A 24698-nucleotide genomic window follows, 5' to 3' on the forward strand; every position below is an offset into this window, starting at 1 on the left:
TCTTTGTTTTTGTTGTTTTTATTTTTCGTTTGTTTTACCCATGCTGTGCATCGGTTTTGTTTTATTTTATTATTTATTTATTTTTATTATTATTATTGTTGTTTCTTTTAATTTATATTTGTTTATTTTGGGGACTATGTTCTTTAATATAAATCTCATGTTAACTGTACTGTTATTCTTTGCTTGTTCTGTAATATAAAAGTCAATAAACATAATGTTTAAAAAAAAAAAAAGAAAAAAAAAGAGGTCATCCAACCATTTGATCCAGCTGCGTTGGAGTAGGGATGCATCTAAAAGCTGCAGGACAGTAGCTCTTGAGGACTGGAGTTGGAGACTCCTGGTGTAGCGTATGCACTGATGTCACATTTAATGCAAGATTAGTTTTCTTACTATGGAAATCATCACAAACACTTTAAAAACTTGCCTAATCCTATGTGTTCCGAATACCAAGTTATATTCTAATGAAACTGTACAATCCCTCCTACCAGTCAGGTTTGCCTACCTGGTAGGTAATGTCTTAGGGGTAACTTTTTCATGCAATGAAATTCATTCATTATCACTTTTTGTCACTGGATGTATCTTCACATACCTTAAAAAATAAGATCTTTCAAGACTTGCTAGATTTCTTTTAACAGCCTGTGACGTGAAGAACTCAGGTAAAAATTTCCTACAAAGGATGTAATAGATGCTTGCTCCAGAGCAACTTGCCTTACTCCTTTTGCACTTACAACATCAACAGTAAGTAACACTACCAAACATTACATTAGAAATTGATAATAATCAATCACTAAAATTCAACAAATGATCATCTGTAGACATGAAAGACTAAATGGGGAAAAACTGGTTATTTTGCAAGTCAAAATGTTGTTAAGCAAGCAAGTTGAGATGAACCTGATAGCTGTTATGTAATAGCTAGCCATTTAGTTACACAGCATGTACAGTATCTGTTTGCTCTGTTGTCATGACTGATACTCAGATATACAGTAAAGTGGGATTTTATGAAAGTCTCAACACTATTTAGGCCCATGCAAACTCAGGCACATTTAAGATTACAACAAGCTGTGTGGAAATGTGAACAAGACTTAGTGCTGCTGGCCTTTCTCTTCCACTGCTTCTTGCAGGTGACAGCAAGCAGTGTCTCATCTTAAACAATCAAGAGTCAGTGTTCAGAAAGCCAGTGAGCCTGATGGCATACCTGGCAGATTGCTAACAGATTGTGTTTATCTTGACTGACATTTTCAGGCTTTGACTCAGTCAAGTGTACGATCCAAGGTTAAAAAGGCTACATTTATTGAATGACCATAGACGAGTTGGACTGATTTCTGTGCTTTGAAAAACTACGTCACTCAGCAGCCGTGTGTCATCATTGAAAACGAGTTCCCTTAGGTTATGCAGAGCTCATTCAAAGTTCTTAAAATGATCACGCTCTTCTCTGACAATATTAGCTTGCCCCAAATCTTCATTAAATATACAGCACATATGATGTTTACACAGAGAAATCCTCAAACTGCCTTCCCACTTCAGTAGCTGATGTGCATGTTTGTGTTTATTCCAACTTTCTCCACATGTATTTGTTGCTGTGATACCAGAAGACTTTTTAAAATAAAATGTTTCGATCTTTTCATCACTTTCTATACATTTTCACTAGGATTTGTAAACGTTTTCCTCTTGTACAGGTATAAATAGTCCTGTTATCTAAAAGTAACCCAGCACCCAAAGCACAAAAGGTGGTGCCATATTACAATTGTGAAGTTGGATCTTTCTGAAAAAATAAACTTAACAGACTTTTGGAAATTATCTTTAATAATATTGCTTCTATTTTTTCACCTTCACCTGTCTGTTACAAATCTTCAACATCTCAGTTTGACTTGACTCAATTTTAACCCCTAAATTGTATGATTCATCAAATGCACACTCTCTGTGCCTAGACCAAGCTTATTTAACTGATATGAACAGTGCTTTCATTCAATCATGCTAAAATTAAATTTTAGTGACAATCAAAATGATTAGATATATCTTCACCGTATAAGGTAACATATATTTCAGCCAATACCAAAGAGGATGAGCCCGAGTAAAATGAAAATTTTTCAAAAGACTTCTGGGCTGTCATTAATGTAAAACAACAAAGTAAAACAGCATAAACCACAAAAAAGGGCCGATCCAAACACAATGTGTAGTTCACTGGGCAGTAGAGGTGCAGCGGATCACGGTTGATCCGTAATCCGATCCCACTCCACGGTTCGGTGCGCGCGGTCAGTCTGTCAAGCGATAGTTATGGTCAGCGCTAGCGGTCCAAGTGGAGGAGCGGAGGAGTTTTCGGTATTTAAGCAGCCCTTTGCTGCCCAGTCCGACCGGGCTAAAGCTATTACAGAAGCTACTGGGGTGTTTAGCTGCAGACGTTGTGCAAAACAAGAGGTTTAAACTATGATGAACGTGCTTGAGCCACGCTATGATATCCCGTTCGCGTCCACTTCAGTGGCAAGATCGTTCCAAGCATGTATGAGCAGGAAAAGATTTAAGTTATGGCTGAACTGTCCCAGGCATCTTCTGTTGCCCTAACTGCTACAAACGGGCGGAGCTCCAGGGCAACGGAAAGCTACGTGACCGCTCGTTATATCACAGCGGAGTGCGATGTAATGAGCGGTGTGTATTACTGTAGGGTCTACCTTACAATATAAAGCGCCTTGAGGCGACTGTTGTTGTGATTTGACGCTTTATAAATAAAATTGAATTGAGTTGAGTGGTAGATACAAAGACTGTACTGCCCTATTATATGTTTTTAATAATTGTATGGAATGAGTCTTGAGTTGAATGTTTTTAACAGGCAAAAAAACTTCAATAAGTAAATAAGTAAATAAGTAAATGTTACATTTTTGTCTTTTTTCTTTTTTTGCTGATCCGAACCGTGAGATTTTTGATCCGTTGCACCACGACTGGGCAGCATGTGTAATTATGGACATCATATTTTAAAACTACACAGGATTATGTAAATGACGGTTTAAAATGAGGACTCTTAACGAGAGATTTGCAGTATGTCAAATCTATCTTGTTCATTTACAAACAAGCTATCATTCTCAAAAGTGAAGGGTGAATTGGCCACTGTGGGGTGGGAATTAGATTCTGGATGAGGACATCAAATCATGGGTCTTATCCATGATCGGGGGAAGATCAACGTGGATCATGGACAGATGGATGGGTACAGCTTCTGTTAAGCAAAGCTATTGCTCTGTGTCTACTTTCACTTATGGCCATGGACTCTGTCTTGAGACTGAAAGAAAGAGAAAGAAGACACAACCAGCAACAATAGGTTTACTGGTGAGGATGCCTGGCTTTCCCTTTGACATGCATTATATTGCCAGAAGTATTCAATTCAAGACAATATTTTTATGGACCGGCCTTTAAGATGTCGCGGTTTATTCAAAACACACGGGAAAAGACTGTACTGTCAGACACTAGTGCTCAAAGCATAAAGACATGGAAGAGCTGGTGTCTGAAGTCTGGTGTGGAAGAATCTGCCTGCACAGAGTCTTGGCATCAACTCAATACAACACCCTTGTGATAAGAGCATCATCACAAACAGCAGAGACTGCAAAGCAGGGCTTCTCCTCCAACATCAGTATCTGATCCCACAAATGTGTTTCTAGGGTGAAGAATTCCCATTAACACACTTCTAAATTTTGCGAAGAGCCTTTCCAGAAGAGCTGAAACTGTTATAGCTTCAAATAGTGGGCCCTATGGATTAAGCATGGAATGTTCCTCAAGTTCATATGTGTGTGAGGACAAATAGGTCTCCTGATAAGCTCAGAGAAACATTGCAGACACTGGTTACACATAGATTACCCTCCAGCAGAGTTTATAGATTATAAGATATTACCCTTCATATAAACTGTCTTACATAAATCTTATTCTTATATCTAATAGAATAAAAAAATGTAACAGTTTAAAATATTACAATTTGAAGAGATGAGTTTATAGGAACAGGCACAGGTTTACAGGACAAACTGAAGGCCCATCCCTCAGCACTGCACCATTCTTTGAACACCTCACTGCTCCACTACTGCAGCCTTGTGAAAAGACTGTGGAAGGCTTGTGTACATCATGTATCCATCCAGGGCAAGTGCCAGGAAGCGCTGCCAAATAGTTCAGTACTTGAAAGCTTGTCTAACAAAGAGTGCCACACTGAATCACAAAACATTATACTCAAAGACCCTTCCTGGAGGCAGAAATGTTGTTGGCCAGAACAGCAGAACAATTTGTCCGTTACACTTGCCTCAAACACACTGTTACCAAGACTCCAGGGTGCTGGTTACCCATGGGAAACTGAATCAATGATCGAAAGCACTGAAGCAAATGATGGCGCAGGCTAGTAGAGGAGGGTGCCAGAGTGGATTCTATTTGACTTAAGGGATTTTGTCTTGGACATGAACGTGATGGAAATTGTTCTGCAGTCTGCACAAGGCCCTGCAGCCAGACGCTCTCTAGAGTCTGGATTTAATTTGTCTGTAGTTTCTGGGGTAATAGTGACAATTTTGTATGTTAATATAATGTCACACAAAAACAGTCATCATCCAGTGACAACCCCAGCTGACAAACCTAGCCCTATGTGACCTCACAGAACAAGGTCCAAACATGGTTACACACAATTAATGGGCATTTCTATAACACGTTTTAAACGTGATGTTCAAAGCTCCACATGAAAGCTCTGTATTATATCTATATCTGTTTCCACCTTACCACCACTTATCACCAGTTAACCCTGTGAAGTCAAAGTCATCGTCAATGATGACCCTAAACATAACTGTATGCTTTTACATGTGTTCATTTAGTTCCCACGTGAAACTGTGCTCCAGGGTTAACCTAACCTTCTGACTATGGGAGGAAACCAGAGCAATGAGCCAGGCACCACTAAGATTCAAACCCAGAACTTTCTGGCTTTTCTAGCTGTGTGCTTTCATTTCGTTTAGGTTAACCCTGTGATGTCTAAGTTCTCATCACTGATAGCCCTAACCTAATCATGTGTGTCAGACAGGCAGATATACCGGACATATCTCCAGAAGGTAGGCCAGGTACTGAGACTCCAGCTGAAGTCTGCCACAGTTGACAGGAAGTTACAGACTGACCTCAACTACAGAAGGTATACCACAGCTGTGATGTGGAAATCCCAGTGGATAGTAACTTCAGGAAGAAGGAGTACAAAAAATACATAAGTACCAGGGCCCGAAGGAATAACTGGAGCAAATATGGAAGGTAAAGTCTAAAGTGGCCAAGTGGTAATAGGACCAGTAGGAGTTGTGACCCCGTAACTGGAAGAATGGCTCCAGCAGATTCCAGGCACATCAGAGGAACAGCTAAGATACAGCAGAGCCCTCAAACTCTCAGAGGACCCAAGCTAGAGGAACAAATACCAACACCCAGGGGATGAGGGCAATTATTTTTGTCATTATTTAAATTTCTCCCAAGTCTTTTCAGCTGTGAGATTCTGTATGGACATAGATGGAATTTACCTCATATCTCTGGCATATGAGGTGTGGATGTGGTTCATGCAAAGACTATTTATTGATTCAATAAGTATCAGATTTTCAAAACACAACTGATAATATACCTTCCTTACTGTTCAAACTACTTTGACTACAGGATAGAAGAGACACTGAAAATACTTCAGCTGACAGACTTAACCCCTTAACTTCCACCAGGTCACTAGTGAGCCACATAGGTGTACAATTAATGTTAGGTTGCATTTCTGCCACATCCTAAACAAGCACAGTTTCAGAAACTAGAACATGCTATCCTCAATCTATCCATAACAGGTCACTGGTCAGAAGACTTTATGTTGACTCTTACAGCTTTCTCCTTCCTCTCAGTATTTCCACAAACACTTGATCCTCATTGTGTCAGTATGATAAAGTCACCATAGTTCCATTATACCACCCCATGGTATGTGGGTGTGTACTGGGTTTCGACAGGCTGCACGAATCACAGCAATCATCATTTGCCAATCTGTGCTTTTTCAAAGTGCGATCTGGGATATCAAATTATCTCAGACAGTTGGAGCAAACACAGGAATAAAAAACACTACTGCTAACAGAGTTCTGCTCTTCACTCATGTAAAAGGGTTACAAATGAAAGGAGATTTTTGTAAACCATCACAGCAGCAGGGGCCCTGAACTTTAGCACTAATACAGCAATCCTCAGAAATCCTGATGGAGGCTTGGAACATCATTCTTTTTGTCTTTACTTTTAGGACAACGCGTCTAACATGTCCATCCAAAGTCTACAGAGTTACATCGTAATCCCTAATGCAGTATGGTAGTACGTAATGTGTTTCGCTCCTCACAGATAAATCCCACTATGTTAGACACCGTTTTATGCTAGAAATTAAAATCTGATGTTACTGAAGCACATGCTGCCCAGTGATCTCGTATCATAATGACACAACCCCACTGCATCATTATTACCAGTTAATACCAGTTGTTTTTCTTTAACAGCTGACAGATTTATTAATACTGTACCTGGTGGGAAATGTTCATTGATAGACCAGTTATCCACCTGCAGTGTAGCATTGCCACCATTTCTGGTGAAACGGACAACGTGATACTTCCCATCATTCACTGGGGTGCTGCTTTCCTGCACGCTGATATCCACTGTGCCGATGTTGAAGGTCACTCCAATTTTGCCTTGTTGCTGAAATGAGAGTAAAGAGTTATTAAACAGGACGTGAAACACTACACATATAAAGGCTAATTTACATCACGGACCCCTGCTCTCAAAATCTGACTGTTTGGCTAGCTGCACTCCAACGGTAAAATCCGCCTGTTAGCCATAATGTTTGGGTTTGTAAAGCACTTTATGAATGAGGACTGTGTGGAGGAGAGCCTGTTTGAGCCAAACAGTACTACATAACAGGTTACTACATGCATATCACACCAAAGCTGCGTCTTACCAAAGACGACTGGAAATCCTAACATTCCATCAACATGTCTGCAGGGGAAAAAGTCTCCTTGCTACAGTCGGGCTTCGGATTTCTTAAATTGTAATGAGAAGTAATCCAGTCAGTGAGATGACGTGAGGGAGGAAAGTGCGGCATCTCTTCCTTTGAGCCTTCTCTTTTTTTTGGCTTGTGTTTTTGGGCCATTGCACACATTGACCTATTTTCCCTGCTGACATACTGCTGATGGGATTCCCGGTCCAGCTTCACAGACAGTCTTACATCTATGTCAGTTTTTGAGAGCAGGGCTCAGTGATGTTAATTTCTATCAGTTTAAATATTTAGTGTTTCATTGTCCTCTGTGTCCCTCTCTTTTTCACAAGTAATGAGTTCTTGTATACATAGTCCTGTGTCCTTCTCTCTAAAATCCACATATTGTGACAGCTGAAGCCTGTGGAACATGCTGGGGGATAAAACTATGAATCTACTTTACTGTAAAAAAAGGAACCAAAAACTCAATAAAAGGACAAAAAAATCACAAATTATTCAAGGACAATATTTTGAGTTGAACTTACTATATGCAGCATGAGATAGTCCCCTAGACCAGGTGCACTGTCAATTCTGACTAAGATGCCATCTTTCAGGGAGGTGCTGAAGCCGACAGTCAACCTGTCCGTCCTGGTGCTTGGTCTCTCATTGGCTGGCCAATTGAATGTAATGAGGCCCCCACCTTTGCCAAAGATGTATGTTGTCCCCGCTGAGCAAAACAAGGAGAAATCATGAATTAGAAAATAAAGACCTGCTAACTGTAGATCTGCATCTTTTCACTAAGTGTTGTAAATTGTATCGTGGTAGCTTTGAACAAGAAGTTGAGGTAACTTAATGACATGTTTACACTAAATAGAAGCTCAGCTTCAACGTGCTTACTAATGTACAAAGAGTGCCCACAGGTTCTGTGCTTGGGCTGCTTTTACCACCAGTTTTTTTAAAGGATCATAGTTTATGCTAATTCCATTGGGGTCAGGAAGACTCAAGCAACAGACAGAGGACTATCAAAATAAAAGAGGAAGTTGTACACATGAGACCAGACTTAGATACGTGAACTTGACACACGTACTGGCGAAAAATAGCAGAGGTGGTACAGACATTCTGTACTCAAGTAGAAGTACAAGTACTACTGTTAAAAATACTCCAGTAAAAGTTTAAGTACTGATTCAACTTCTTTACTCAAGTAAAAGTGAAATATTTTAAATGTACTGAACATAAGTAAGTAGCTCTTTGGAGGACATTTCTACCAGCTATTTTTGTGAAACGTTAACTAAACCTTGTAGTATTAGGAGATGGAAAACCACATTTTTTTCAGCATAAAATTTAATTCTGACAAATGTACTGAGCTTGGATCAGTTAAGTACAACATGATCAGCAGTGGTGGGCAGTAACGGAGTACATGTACCGCCGTTACGTATTTAAAATACAAAATATGAGTAACTGTATTCCATTACAGTTACCGGTTAAAAAGGTGGTATAATGGTATAAATAAATGGATTACACGGTGGTCTTTTCCTGTTTCATATGTTCAGCTATGCCCTCTCTGTTTTTGGTAATTCCACGCCGCTGGAAACCCAAATAGAAAACGCATTAAGAGGCTCTGATGTCTGTGTCTCAATCTCGCGGCCCATGTCTCTACTTGCGGTTCGCATAATGACTTGAAGAAATATTTTTAAAAATTATTCACAAAACTGATTTAATATGAAGGCAATAGCAGAGTGTTACAGGCATCGCCCTAAAGCATGCAGCCTGATGGGCAGTGTAGTCCGTGCTGCAGGGAGAATGGACTGCTGTACCCGTTATGTGTCTGTGAGCGAGGGAGGAAAAGGAAAAGTACGAGCTGTCATCGAGCAAAAACGGGAGCTGGAAGCATGTAAATATAATAATAACCACTGCAGCCAAAAAGAGAGCCTGACGAGCCCAGTTGTAAGTAAGCTATTAAGACTCGACTGTACGCTTTGTTCGTGTTTTCCTCCAAAAACAATAAGTTCTGTTGGAGCAGCCTTTCAACGCCTCTCTCTGTCTCTCGCTAGCAGAGTTGACCCAGACAACAAAGTAAAGCTATTTTTCAGCTACGAGCCGACACGAACCCGACGTATCAGCCAGAGGTCCCTTTACTACGGTTCGGAGCCGCTGACCTGTTTTATATACGCGTGGAATAGTTTTCTATACGAGATCGCTGCAAAAAGTGCAGCCTTACCTAATGTCCACCTACTGTTACTCATTTATATTAAGATTTAAACATCTAGCTGGTGTTGGTGTGGAGAGTAACCTTCAGTAATAGTAATAAAGCACAGCAATAGTACATTCATGTAGTTGTAAAAATCATGATAATATATTATGTAATCCAAAGTATCCAGAATACATTACTCTTATTAAGTAACGTAACGGAATACATTACAAAATTTTGGGGCATGTAATCTGTAATCTGTAGTGGAATACATTTTAAAAGTAACCTTCCCAACACAGTAGGGAATGGGATTACAATAAGATTCAGCACATGGTGGAATCCTAAAAGTGGTTGCAGTGGCTCAGCGTGTGGAAAAGGATCACAAGTCACAATAATTTCTATCGAGAGCTCCAGTAGATTTTTTTAATGTACAGGCTGTGATCTGGGCTCTGAGGTTTCATGAACTGCCCTGGAAGGTTTCCATACTCTGCATTGACAGGATACTGTCAGTATGCTTGTAGAGACTGCTGTCTTTATACTAGACAGTATGGAGTTGGAATGAAGGATCTGGTATACTTGACGTAACTGAACTCTGACCATGAGCTCCACAGCTACTGTGCACCAGCCCAACACAGCACTTTATTTTAAATCCATCACAGCAATTCAATTCAATTCAATTTTGTTTATATAGTGCCAAATCACAACAGCAGTCGCCTCAAGGCGCTTTATATTGTACAGTAGATCGTACAGCACAGCAAACTAACCGGTTTATCCTGCACTAACCTGCAGGTTACTTTCATGCAACCTTTAAATAACACAGTTAACCTACTGTGCTCTCAGTAACGCCCCCCTCCAACAGCCAAACCCATCTGTTCTCTGATTGGATTGTTAAATTTGTGATTGACATGACATTGAGTCAAAGGAGCTTGCAAAGAGCTTGCATTGAGACATGACATTGACCAATCAGCTGAAAGGAAGAAAAATCAGGTCAAAATTTGTATGTGTAAGTGTAAATCCACATGCAGCCAGGGAACCTGAGTTTTACATGGAGTTTTTTGCTTTGTACCTGTAAGCAGACCTTAAAAAAAATTTGTAACTTGTGTAAATATTTTTTACAAACACAAATATTCATCTGTAAATGCACAAACATAAATTTTCATATATTTTGGTTTACAAGGTTACAAAACTCAGTACACAAATACGCATTTGATTTACAAGTACAAAATATTTATGACCACAATCTGAGCTTTAGCTGCAACACACTGTGCAACAAACTCAGTTTGTGTGTTTGCTGATGTTTGTTAAGCTGATAGAAATGCTGCATTTAAAATGACCTGACACTTAAAAAACGTTACTCACTTTATGCTTGCTCCTCTTTTGTGGAGCTAGCTAGATGCTGAAGACAAGCAGGTCATCAGCAAGACTCTGTGGAAGTTGACTGAATGCTGAGGTGGCAACCCCTAACCCTTCAAGTAAATTTAAACAGATGTAACTAAATGTAAGTGTTTGGGAAAATGTACTTCTAAAAGTACTTTTACCACACCGTGTTCATTCACTCATGAGCTGTAACATGAATCAAATGGCTGAACTGCAACATGTTCAAGTTCTGTGTTGACTTTTCTTGGTTCTGGTATGAAGTATATGTGAACCTTTGTACATATTAAAATGCTAATGCTACGTAAACATGGGAAATGTTATAGATCTCTATGTGGCTGGTTTGAAAGAGGAGTGAAAGAAGCATCTATGTCCACTGTGAGCGACCATCTTTGAACAGAGGCGGGGTTTACGACACCAACTCTCTGCCATCTATAATCCAGTTTTCAGATCCCTTCCCAGACGCCTTAACGCCCACTCACATCCTGGGCCATCTGACCTCAGGACATCACATGATAGGGTGGGGCCAGGTTTCACAATGAGCTCACCTGAAACCCTGGCTGATTGTGACCCACACCCACTTTCACACCTTGGCTCGTGTGATTAGGTAGAGGATCATCAGGGGGTCCATTGACCCTCTTGGGGGGAAACTCAAATCTGGGACTCTCCACCTAGAACAGAAGAAGCTTCTCGGATGAGAGGTGAAACGTCTTCAAGCAACTTAAAGAAGTCCAGACGCTTTTCTTTCAAGCTCCTTTGACTACGATGACCTGGATGACTGAGAACCTTCACAGACATCTCCATGTGTCTACAGATATCCTAAATACACAATCTGGGATGGTGTCAGAAACTGCATCTTTCCCTGGTTTAACTGGACACAGAGCCCTTTGTCTTAATCCCAGCAGAGAGTGGTTTTACTGACATGATATTTTGGGGTTCAAACAGACTGAAGAAAACATTTAGAGCATTGATTAAGTTATAGAAGGTGGTGAAGATGAGCTGCATTGCTATATGCTTGCTTTATGTGCATTTGTGTCATGATCCTGGGTCTTTTGACCCAGCGTTTTAAGTTTGAGTTTATTTTGTTCATTAGGTTATCTAAGTTCATTTGGTTATTAGACTCCTTGTGTTTTCTTCCCCTGTATTTAAGCTTCCCCTCACCCTTCGTGTTTCATGCTGCGTGTCTTATGTTATCAAGTTTGTATTATCATGCCTAAGTGTTTCTAGTTCTTATTATTTCCCCCTCCGTTTCCAACCATGTTAAATCTCCCCTGCTCTTCATGCATTTCATGTCTGTGTCTTACGTTGTCAAGTTCTGGTTGTCGTGTCTAAGTCTGCATGTTTCCTGTTTTATTTTGAAAAGGGGTCTTGTGTTCTGTGCTCATGCGGTTAGTTTTACTCTTGCCTGTGCATCATTATGTTTATCCTAGTCAGCTGTTTCCTCATGTGTCTCCACTTCCCCTAATCACCTCCTGTGTATTTAAGTCCTCTGTTTTCAGTGTGTGATTGTCAGGTCGTTCTGTCACAGTCTGGCGAGAGCAGACTGTATGAATTGAGAAAAGGACCCAAAATGCAGACTCCAAGGAACAGGGAACAGAACTTGAAATGTTAACAAAAGGCGAGCCGTTTAATATGGCTGGTAGAAAAGGTACAAACAAAGGGCAAGGCAAACTGAAGCAAAATTAACACAAACCTAAACTGGGGAATCTAAACAAACAATAAGAAAAACCTAGACAAGAAACTTGGAAGCATGGCATGAACAACAGACGACCTGACAATCACACACTGAAAACAGAGGACTTAAATACACAGGAGGTGATTAGGGGAAGTGGAGACACATGAGGAAACAGCTGACTAGGATAAACATAATGATGCACAGGCAAGAGTAAAACTAACCGCATGAGCACAGAACACAAGACCCCTCTTCAAAATAAAACAGGAAACATGCAGACTTAGACACGACAACCAGAACTTGACAACGTAAGACACAGACATGAAACGCATGAAGAGCAGGGGAGATTTAACATGGTTGGAAACACGAGGGGGAAATAATAAGAACTAGAAACACTTAGGCATGATAATACAAACTTGATAACATAAGACACGCAGCATGAAACACGAAGGGTGAGGGGAAGCTTAAATACAGGGGAAGAAAACACAAGGAGTCTAATAACCAAATGAACTTAGATAACCTAATGAACAAAATAAACTCAAACTTAAAACGCTGGGTCAAAAGACCCAGGACCATGACACAAATGCACATAAAAACACTGTCATGTCAGGCTGGTAGTTTAATTGTGTAGCGTGTACTGAACTTGCGCTTTGGCTTAGTGAACCACAATTTCATCATCTTGGCTTGAATTTCATAGTCTATTTGAAAGTACAGTATTTGCTTGTCCATCTGTTGTGCTTCAGTCATACCAGATTAAATCTAAGACAGTGTGGTCTGATTCAGACTTGCTGTGATCATTAAACAGAGTAGCGAAGGCAATGCTCAGTGGCAGACATCCAATTGTCCAAGAATTGGACAGCACCAGGCCCTGACATGGTTCACGTCTACTGGCTGAAGAAGGTGACTGCACTCCATGACTGTCTGGCAGTACACATGAACCAGCTGCTAGTCAATGAGAGACACCCAGAATGGCTAACTGGATAATTCTGATTCCCAAAGACCCCCAGAAGGGACCAGTCCCAACAAATACCAGTCAGTAACCTGCCTCAGTACCACATGGAAGCTCCTGTCAGGCTGCATGTGCGCCAAAAAGAACAGGGAGACACGTCAGGGACAAGAGGAGAAAAAAGAACTCTTTTCGACTCCTGACTGGGAGACCAGTTTGATGACAGTACAGAAAAATGCCTCTGCACAAAAACACACTGCTCATGCTGATGTTAATTATACAATGTGATTTGACCATGGTATTCTACAGGAAGAAAACAAGTACTTTTACTTATTGAAGACAAATTCCTAAATCACATATTGCTCAGAAAAATAGCGATGACGATAAAGTGGAAACACCTTTGTCTATCTCTTTCTTCGTTTTGCATTTGGCCGTGTTTTCTGTGATGTCTGACTTCTGTGACAGGGGATGCTGAAGTCTTGGACCTAACAGTATATTCTGTATGATGTACATGACCTTGGTATGTATTTGTGGATAGAGATTTATTTATAACATTTGTGCAAAAAAGTAGCTAAGCAACAACCTAATGTGCAGCTTGTTATAGATCTTTGAATTGTATTTACACATTTTTAATTGTGAGGCTTGAGGAAGTTTTTTTCATGTAGGCTGGAAACCTGAGTGTCCATGATAACAGGAAGGAGAACAAGAACTATTCACTATACTGCTAACTGATGGCAGCCGTTCATACTAGAGTTTCACATTTTTACTAATACATTTGAAATTGAATTCCCTGTTCTTTGAATGTTATTGTGCTGTTTTTTGATACTCACTGTGACCACCCTTTAGCAATAGTGGAGATCTATATATGGAGACGGGTGAAGTGGAGTGGTGCCTTGCCACCTCTAAGTGTAGCTCCTCGGGGTAAGCAATCAAGCCTTTTTCCACCCGAGGTCTGGTGGCGCTCCTGGAGTTCTCTAACCTCCCTGATGGGGATGAACTGTGTTTGGAAGGTCCAGCAATACATCCCAGAATGAGCCATCCTATCCAGGCACTCTTATAGAGAGCAATTAGTCCAGAGGCTTGGGATGGAAACCTTTTAATGGGACCCCGCGAAGGTAACAGGTCAGTGGGGCACATGATTCCAAACAGTTCACGTAGACATAAACTGAAACACGGCTCTAGACAGCAAAACTGTCATGACTGAGAAAATTAAAAAAACTAAAAGACGATACCTCACTCTCAGATCTTTCAAAAGACATCTGAGAGATGCAATTGGTTGACCTGAGAAAAACAGTCACAGAGAAACAGTTTTAATCCTCAAATGCAGCAAATAAGGACTCAAACGAATGCAGATAAGTTGATTCTGCTGATCTGGACGTAGCGTTTTCAGTGGGAGAAATGTTTCGTTACTCATCCAAGTGAGTGACGAAATGCAAATGAATATCTTTTGCAGCCTCTTCTGAACGCAACTTGCAGATTAGCTTGTGCAGCCCTTTTCCAACTCAGCACCTGCTCCTCATGTGCTACACTTTAGTCACTGCCCATCTCTCTGACTATCCCTTCATCTCTGCTTTTTCTCTCGGAAAGGAATTTCAAAGTCACAGAGAGAAAGAGAACTGTTCCCTGCCTCTTGATCTTCTCCAGTTTGCAGAGAGATTTGGTCATGTGTGGTCCTCTTGATTTTGTTTCAGTTTCCTTTCCTCAAAGATTTTGTGTCCAATAAATTACAATTTAAAGAAGAAAATCCTTTCTGCTGTTTACCATTGTCCATCTTAGTGTGGACCCTTCATTGATATTTGCCTTTCAGTGAAGGCGGCAGCAATGATCTGTAATCTAGGTGCCAGAGCATCCCAGAGTGAGAGAGCGAGAGAGTGAGTGAAAGAGATAAAGAGGAAATGGGGTGGAGGTGTTGGAGGGGTGGGTGTTTTAGAGGTGCTGAGAGAGATAGCAAAATTAAAAGAGAGGTAAAAGAGTGATGTCAGGACAAGAGCATGTGGAAGCAAATGCAAATATAGAAGTGAACAGCCTGTTGTAAATATTGACAAAGGCCGTAAAAAGAGATAGAGGGTTGAGTTGGAATGGTAAAAACACAACAGCAAAAGGCAGGGAGTGTTTATAGTGAGGCAGAATGTAAATAAAAGAATGGCAGGAAGGCAAGAAAGACAGACGTGGCAGAAGAAACATAGACAGGGTAAAATAAGAGAGACTGTCGAGATTCTAAGAAACCCATTCACCTTTAAATTTATGAGTCACTTTTACCACCATTAGCAAGTACTGACATATAGATATTAGGGGTGCAACGATACACAAAATTCACGGTTCGGTTCGATACTTTGGTGTCACGGTTCGATATTTTTTCGATACAAAAAAAATGTTCATGCCTTTTTAATTTGTCATTTATTAAAATTATAAATATATATTTTAACTCAAAAGTACAGTTTTTAAATTTAACCCTAACCCTTGTGCGTGTTTTTTATTTTGACAGCGAATGCGCACCTGCGGACCACTTATGTGCAGCCCTGGTTATTTAGCTCGTCATATTGCAGTCCATGAAACAAAATAATGTCGTGGCGATCGTGGCTCAAGAGTTGGGAGTTCGCCTTGTAATCGGAAGGTTGCCGGTTCGAGCCCCGGCTTGGACAGTCTCGGTCGTTGTGTCCTTGGGCAAGACACTTTACCCGTTGCCTACTGGTGGTGGTCAGAGGGCCCGGTGGCGCCAGTGTCCGGCAGCCTCGCATCTGTCAGTGCGCCACAGGGTGGCTGTGGCTACAATGTAGCTGCCATCACCAGTGTGTGAATGGGTGGATGACTGGATATGTAAAGTGCTTTGGGGTCCTTAGGGACTAGTAAAGCGCTATATAAATACAGGCCATTTACCATGAAACCATAAAGCTGCACTTTCTTTTTGTCTGATTTGTCATAACTTTTCCGTTTTGTGGTAAGCTCTGTGGTAAGCAGAGAATCAGCGATTCTCTGCGCGATCAACCTCTCACATGTTTAAGCTTGCTGCCGGAGATTTCACTTGTTATGTTTTGCGTAGTAAGCTAACGATTGATAAGACGATGTCAGAGGAATTGGTGCACAAATTATCATCACTCACCAATCAGTGCTGTCGCTCTCTATACACAGTTCGCGCGATTGCAAAGTGAAAGCAAAAAAGCGCAAATTCAAACGCAATTTCAATATGTCACATAATGACAGTGGCTCACCGATGCCAATGACATAATTACCCAGCTACATTTCTGAAAGAATGCAAAAGCATTGACATATATTTTCCCTTCGGGCTATTGTAGGAAGTTTAGAAATGACCTTAACGCCACAACACGGCAAATCTCCGTTAACGAGCTACCCCTGATCGCCCCGTGCATGGGGCTAGACGGCCAACACGTTAACGAGCTAACTGCGCTAACACACTAGTTCCCACCAATGTAATTGAGCATTGCGTGGCACATCCAACATACTGTTTTACTTTAGTCCATGACGCGCTTACCTTCAGGGTCATACGTCACATGAAAACCAAAATAATTCCAAACGCCAGATCTGAATGAGGGTGGGGGAGGTTCAGTTTGCCATGTTGCAAGGAGAGCTTAACTTCTGTCTCGCTAGCTTGCCCTGCACTCTTCCTTCTGACGATGCTGTCTGTGTTGAGCGCTCAGTGGATCTGCGCTCGACAGTGCAGCCTAGGTGGAGTAGTCGAACGCAGATCCACTGAGCGCTCAACACAGACAGCATCGTCAGAAGGAAAGTTGATAAAATAAAAATTTTGTATTGTTCGATACATATGCGTACTGAACCGAAAGCACTGTATCGAACGGTTCAATATCGATACGAATATCGTTGCACCCCTAATATATATATATATATATATATATATATATATATATATATATATATATATATATATATATATATATATATATATATATATATATATATATATATATATATATATATATATATATATATATATATATATATATATCCATAGGCAAGACCCCAGGTGCAGGCTGTGTAAAGATGCCCCAGAGACAATCCAGCACATAACAGCAGGGTGCAAGATGCTAGCAGGCAAGGCATACATGGAACGCCATAACCAAGTGGCCGGCATAGTGTACAGGAACATCTGTGCCGAGTATAACCTGGAAGTCCCGAGGTCAAAATGGGAGATGCCCCCAAGGGTGGTGGAGAATGACCGAGCTAAGATCCTGTGGGACTTCCAGATACAGACGGACAAAATGGTGGTGGCTAACCAACCGGACATAGTGGTGGTAGACAAACAGAAGAAGACGGCCGTAGTGATCGATGTAGCGGTTCCGAATGACAGCAATATCAGGAAGAAGGAACACGAGAAGCTGGAGAAATACCAAGGGCTCAGAGAAGAGCTCGAGAGGATGTGGAGGGTGAAGGTAACGGTGGTCCCCGTGGTAATCGGAGCACTAGGTGCGGTGACTCCCAAGCTAGGCGAGTGGCTCCAGCAGATCCCGGGAATAACATCGGAGATCTCTGTCCAGAAGAGCGCAGTCCTGGGAACAGCTAAGATACTGCGCAGGACCCTCAAGCTCCCAGGCCTCTGGTAGAGGACCCGAGCTTGAAGGATAAACCGCCCGCAGGGGCGTGCTGGGTGTGTTTTTTTATATATATATATATATATATATATATATATATATATTTATTTCAGACCACCGCTGCAGTCTCTTCACCACCAGTTCATCAACTTACCCACGTTAGTAACAGGCTTTCATGCTTCATGTTATTATCCCAAACCTTTGTATTTACCTCGTTTTCTCGTGTTACAGTTCTCTGGTCAGCTCGCCCCTCGGACACTGAGCTATACTCACTACTGACTACACTCACTACTGTTCATGCTCCATCTCCTGGGAAGGATTCCAACCATACACCTGCCTGCCCTCTTGCCACCACTGCACACAGTGGTGCCACCCTGCCTTGGAACTCAGGTCATATCTCTACTCATCTACACTCAGACCTTCACCTTCTCCTCTCAATGCACCCTCTGACTCCACCTGCAACATAAGCCATACCCCTCTGTTAAATCCATGTACACCTGGAGGAGTTCTGGAATACGCCAACCCCTTGTTTGTCCTCTCTCCTCAGCGCAACCACTCTTGTATCCAGCCATGCTTTGTGCTTGCCCTTAGACCTCCATGCTAGAGTCCCTAGGCATGAATCTCATGCTGAGCAAAATTGTATTTTGTGTCATCCTAAACATTGTGTCACGTTCCCGTGCCAAGTTGATACTTTGTGCTTTGGCACAAAGATTGCGTAAAGTTAACTGTCTCCGCACCTTTTCCAGCACTTGAGCCATGTTTTGGTACAGGCCAAGTGCAAGATGGACTCAGCGGATTCTGTGCGGGCGGCAATCGCCAAGCAGGTAGCAGTCCTGGGGAGTCACGAATAGGAGTTGCAGGCTTTAGGCGTTCAGTGCAAAGCCATCAGTGACACCCAGTCTGACATCTTCTTGTCCATTCAGGCTATTCAGGCTAGCTTACCTCCCACGCATGTACGCTCCCTTCATACTCCAAATATGTGACCCCGACAACTGCGACAGTTTCCCTGCCGTCGTTCCAGGTTCTGTCTGTTCCGGTAGGGTCGGTGTTTCATGACGCTGCGTTCCTGGATCCTGAACCGTATTCCGGTGCGCAGGGTCAGTGGGGGACCTTTATATTAAAATGTTCACTCATGTTCGCCCATTCTCTGACGTTTTCCGGACCATTTTAGAACCACTCAATCCTCCCATCCCTGTCACCACATGAAATAACCAAGTGTCTTCACTTATTTCTTACCAAACTGGCCCCATAACTCTCGTCACGTCAGGTAACCACCATGAAATCATCTCCCTCACATCTCTAGACTCACCCCTAATTCTAGGTTTCCCCTGGCTAAAGAAACATACCCCCCATAATGATTCTCTGGTTGCCAGTTGGAGTCTATTTTGCCTAGCTAACTACTTCAACTCAGCTCTTCCATCTGAACCCATTGAAACTAAGATCACCGAACCAGTTCTTCCTGATCTCACGACTGTTCCTCAAGAATATCACGACCTGCAAGAAGTATTTAGTAAGCACATAGCACTATCACTTCCACCCCATATTCCTTATGACTGTGCTATTGATTTCCTCCCTGGTGCCCCTTTGTTCTTGTCTGCTGTTCAACATCTCTAAGCCTGTAACAGAGGCTATGGAAAAATATATCAGAGTCACTGGCCGCTGGAATCATCCGGCCGTCCCTCTCCCCCGTGGGTGCTAGATTTTTTTTATGTGGCTAAGAAAGACAAAACCCTGGACTACAGGGGACTAAATTAAATAACAGTTAAAAACAAGTACCCACTTCAATTAATCAACTCCGCTTTCGAACCCCTCCATGGCACCACCGTTTTGACGAAGCTCGACCTCCATAATGCCTATCACCTGGTCGACATAAGGGAGAGGGGTGAATGGAAAACAGATCTGCTCCGGGTTCCTCATTTCCCTGTGTGTGTTGTTGTATCAGTTTTGCTGCCCCACCAGGCCTGGAGAGTCCCTGCCTTTGAGCCAGCCACACCTGTGATAATCACTCACCTGTTTCCGATCTGTCTAATCAAGGAGCTCTACTTAAGAGAGCAGTGGAGCAGCAGTTGGCGCGGGATTGTTAAACTAGAAATAGAGTTAGTGCTCAGCTCGTATGGTCGTGTTTTCAATTACTCTCTTGTTGGAATGGTTAATGTGTTTTGTCGGCCGGTGGATGGGACGGTACGCATTGAGGCATCCCTTGTTTCCATGGTGATTACGGAAACATGTGGAGGGAGCAGTACACTGTTGAACACAGGCACCGAGGACGACGAAACACTAGCACGCATCATGGAAAGGAATCACGGCACGGGGAATTGGGAAAGCACAAACTGTGGACTGTTGGCACAGTTTTCTCTGTAAATAAACACACTTTCTCCATTCTAAAAGTCCAGCATTTGGGTTCTCCTTCAGCCAACCTTGACATATAACCTGAAATGTCTCATGGAATACCGGCTTTATGTATAGGCTGAAAAATGTGAGTTCCACTCTGCTTCTGTAACTTTAGGTGGGCAGGTGAAGACCTACCCAGGTAAGGTTCTAGCTGTCAAGGAATGGCCAATACCCTCATCCTGCAAACAGCTCCAACTCTTCCTTGGCTTCACCAATTTTAATCACCATTTCATACGAAACTACAGCCAGGTAGCTGTTCCACTCACCACACTCACCTCCACCAAGAGACACTCTCACTGGACACCTGAACCTGAGTCAGCTTTCAATATGTTCACCTCAGCTCCTGTTTTGGTTTATCCTGATACCACTAAACCGTTTATTGTGGAGGCTGATGTGCCTGATGTTGGGGTTGGAGCGGTGCTTTCACAATACTCTGGACCCCGTGCTGCGCTACAACCCTGTGCACTCTTTTCACGCCGTCTGTCTGCTGCGGAAAATAATTATGATGTAGGAGACAGAGGACTGATAGCTATAAAACTAGCCTAAGAGGAGAGGTGTCATCTCGAAGACAGGGCTGAACATCCATTCACCATAGTCACCGATCATAAGAACCTCACTTACCTTAAGCCAGCTAAGCACCTGACCACCACCAGGCGTGTCTCTGCCCTTGGTGTGTATCCCTGACTGTATCAGTGGCATTTTTGCCCAGCATTCTATGTGTCTACATAGCAAAATTGGTATGGCCCAGATCTGGCCCACATAATGTGCTTACATATGGCCCACATACCGCAAAGAATGATAGCCCTTTGGTGGCCCAGATCTGGTTTTCCAGAGAGGATCACACATGTGTTACGTTTCGGTGTTGTCAGTGTTTTGTTTTTGCGTGACTGTCATGTGTTTCCTGTTTTACTTTGAAGGTCTGTTGTTATCTTAGTGTGTTCAGTTTACGTTTCCTTGTCTCGTCAGGTCTAATTTGCCCCAGCTGTGTTTCCCTCCTGTGGTCCATTCCCTGATTGCTCCTTCTATGTATTTAAGCCCTGTGTGTCAGTTGGTCATGGTCGCGATCTCCCCCGTGTTGTAAATAGTTTGGTGTTTTGTTGTAAATAAATAGTTTGTTGTAAATAGCTGTAAATAGATTTGTCGATACTTTCGTTTTGGGATTTTGGTGGTGAGCTTTAGTGGGGGTTTTTTTGTGTGTTTTTTTTTTCTTTATTTTTACTTTTTTCGTGTTGCACTCCGGTTGCCTAGGCCGGGGTGTAACACATGGGCCAGCATAGGACCACCAGTGTGTCTGCAACTGGCCATGTGCTGGCCCATGTGTGGGCCACCTCTGGCAAACCTGATCTGGGCCACCAAAGGGCCATCATTCTTTGCGGTATGTGGGCCATGTGTAAGTTGTGCGCAGCCACGGGCCAGTTGCAGACACGCTGCTGGCCCAGAACAGTTTAAGTTCTGGCCCCAGATGTCAGCCTAATGTGTACCTTAATCAAGCCATGTAGTAACAACATGTGCCGCAACATAATAGTGCAAAACTGGGTGGGAAACTTCACTAGATTTTGGATAAAGCATATACTCACAACCCTGTCAAACCTGCATTTGAAACGTTGGCTACCATAGCAGTATAGTATTGCAACATGGCATTTGGGTCTTCTAACTAATAGGAATACAATAGGAACACAAATAGTGCCATCATTGGCATACACCCTGCAATGACACCAGTCAGTCAGAAGTGCCAGCTTGATGCCAGACCAGGGCCAGACCTGTTTTCTATGGGCCTGGGCCACATAAACCAAACCACAATCAGGCCAGATGTGGCATGCCATCACATAGACAGTGCCATCTATGCCAGGCCTGGCCCATATCTGGAAGACATACCACTTACCATGCCAGAAGTCAGCCAGCAGTGCCGGCTTGACACCAGATCTGGGTCAGACCTGTCTGCTATGTGGCTGGTAGATCATATTCTCACAAAATATAAGAGTTTATTCAGTAAGCATCAGAGTCCAACAATGTTATGTTCAGCATTTCACTTTTCGGTCACAAGTTGTTAAGTAAGTAACATTTATTTATTAAGCGCTTTTCATAGACAGGCAGTCACAAAGTGCCGTACACGAAGGCTAAAATAAACAGACAATATAAACAATACAAAAGGTTAAATGTAAATAAAAGTTTAAGATAAATAAAAAGAAAATTGGATAAATAAAGTTTTAGTATGTTAAAACTTTGTATGTTAAAACAAGAATTTTAAAATTAATTCTAAAATCTATTGGGAGCCAATGTAAAGAATATAAAATAGGAGTAATGTAAACTTGCTTGGCTGCTGCATTTTGTATAGCTTGGAGGTAGGGCTGGGCGAAATGGCCTAAAATCCATATCGCTGTATAATTTGAAGCATGTGCGGTAATGTTATATATCGCGATATAGTCTTTTCTTTGGTATACTGTATTTTCCGCACTATAAGGCGCACTTAAAATCCTTTAATTTTCTCAAAAATCGATAGTGCGCCTTATAAAACGTGCTTCGTCTCTTCACTATTACTGTCACCTGGCATAATTTGTAGATGTTGCTTGCATTTTTCATTTTTTTATTCCATTACACCTAAAATGAGTGACAAAGATTATGAACTAAGAATCAGAAGTCCATGTTGCTAATTACACCTGATAATGGAACAATGTCATGAAATTATAGTGTTTGTTTTTGGGGAAGTCTGTGTGATAGGGATGTCCATGATTATGTCTGTGATCAAAAAAAAATCCAAGGACGTCCTGTACTTCTAATTCAGCGTGGTTAAAATATCAGAGGTGGCTGTTGACACAAACAGGAAAGTTCCATTAAAGAAAAATGAAGAGCCACAAAGATCATGCCTCAGCAGGACTATACAGCATACCCTGTCCCATTAACATAAAGCATGGTCCTGAGAAATTATAAGCCTCCCTAATTTCAGGAACACTCAGACACAGCATTGCACTGTTCAAACGACCTGTCCACTGTGATGCACGGTTGTTTTTTTCCACGCCAGCTCCACCACCACACACGTCTCCACATTCTTTATTTCTGTCTCACTCTTCTTGCACAGAACACATGCAAGGGAGAGCAGTGAAGGACATAGATGACACAAACAACACTCATACAAGACCAGTAAGATGAAGGTCAACAAACACATCCTCCGCTTATCAAGGGTCTAATAACACAGCTTTCCCCCTACTGCATTATACTGAAACAAACTAGGCCAGCCTCACCTATCAGCACCAGCAAGGGAGGAAGCAAAAAGCTGACACCAATATAATGACATTAACTCTTATTTTCTGCAGTTTTTCAAACTACTGACACTCTGAAACCCATCCTATCAGAAACAGCAGGAATGGATGAAGAGCTGTTCCAGGATGTAGGCTGGGGCTACTGGGCAACTTTATGGCATGCACATGGACCTGATTATTAGGGGATCAATGGGAATGATCTAGCACATAGCAAGATAGATATAAAGATCACTGAAGGGAAAAATAGAGTCTCTCTCAACCTCTCTGATTTGCTGCCAGATTGCTCAGTTGTGACCAGCTGGCAAATACATGCAGAGTGATCACCTGTGAAACCTTCCCCAGTGGATCTGCCCCAAATATATACAGGCTATGTTTCTCATTCATTGACCAATATATTCCAAATCTTTGTCCTGCCAAATTACAGCTTTGGGTGGACAGAATTTCTCCAAAAGCTGGATTTCTGAGTCATGTTAGTTAAGAAAATATATATATATATATATATATTCCATCTGCAATAATTCATATTAGGTTCAATAGCACTATGTCTTGGGACCTCCCCGCCCTTCCATGTGCATATACGGGAAGCTAAAGACCAGAAAGAGCAGAGGGGGGCAAAAAAAGCATGGATGGATTGCAGAGCAACTGTGTACACATTGAAACTTGAAGTAACACTATTTTCAGTTTGATGGCATACTGAGTGGATACTCAGTATCAGTATCATTCATGCCATCATTCTTTAACGTTTGTTTATATCTACCTGATTATATTTGCTGACTTAATACTAAATAACTAAAAAGCAAAGACTACAAAACATCCATGATAATTAGCCGAGGTTACAGCCCGCCTGAAAGGGCCCTATTCTAAGATTTCCCATTAGTATTTGATTTTCCAGTTGTACTTGTAATACAGTTAATTGACTTATTTACTTTCATCCTGAACACATCTCCTGACGCCCTGCTCCCCTACACAAAAAAAAGTTCCATAAGGAAAAGAATGATTATGAAATGGAAGTTACATTGTATTGATTAATTCTGCAAATAATGTCAGAAATACTTACAACCAGAGGTGTGGACTCGAGTCACATGACTTGGACTCGAGTCAGACTCGAGTCATTAATTTTATGACTTTAGACTTGACTTGAAAAAATGTTGTAAGACTTGTGACTTGACTTGGACTTTTACACCAATGACTTGGGACTTGAATTGGACTTGAACCGGTTTACTTGAAAAGACTTGATATTTTACCCCAAATATAAAATTTAACATGCATATTATATAGAGATTGAAAATGTGACGTCATTCACGGGTAGAACCGCAAAGGATTCTGGGAACTCGTGGCAAGCGGTACTAA

At 41.8% G+C, this 24698-nt stretch overlaps 1 protein-coding gene across 7 annotated transcripts in view; it reads right to left on the bottom strand.

The window, feature by feature from the left end:
- nrxn3a (neurexin 3a) overlaps positions 1–24698 on the bottom strand; it is a 208152-nt gene that overhangs the window by 20612 nt on the left and 162842 nt on the right. For all 7 annotated transcript variants that reach the window (XR_003270631.1, XR_003270630.1, XM_026151866.1 and 4 more), the window contains 2 exons: positions 7501–7682; positions 6510–6681 (listed from right to left, as the gene is read on the bottom strand). Coding sequence is in view for 5 of the 7 variants with exons in the window: in XM_026151866.1 (XP_026007651.1) it covers positions 6510–6681; positions 7501–7682 (354 nt within the window). In the remaining 2 variants the exon portion in view is untranslated. The remainder of the gene's footprint in view (positions 1–6509; positions 6682–7500; positions 7683–24698) is intronic.

The sequence above is a fragment of the Astatotilapia calliptera genome, chromosome 19, assembly GCF_900246225.1.
Source record: "Astatotilapia calliptera chromosome 19, fAstCal1.2, whole genome shotgun sequence".
Lineage (NCBI taxonomy): Eukaryota > Metazoa > Chordata > Actinopteri > Cichliformes > Cichlidae > Astatotilapia > Astatotilapia calliptera.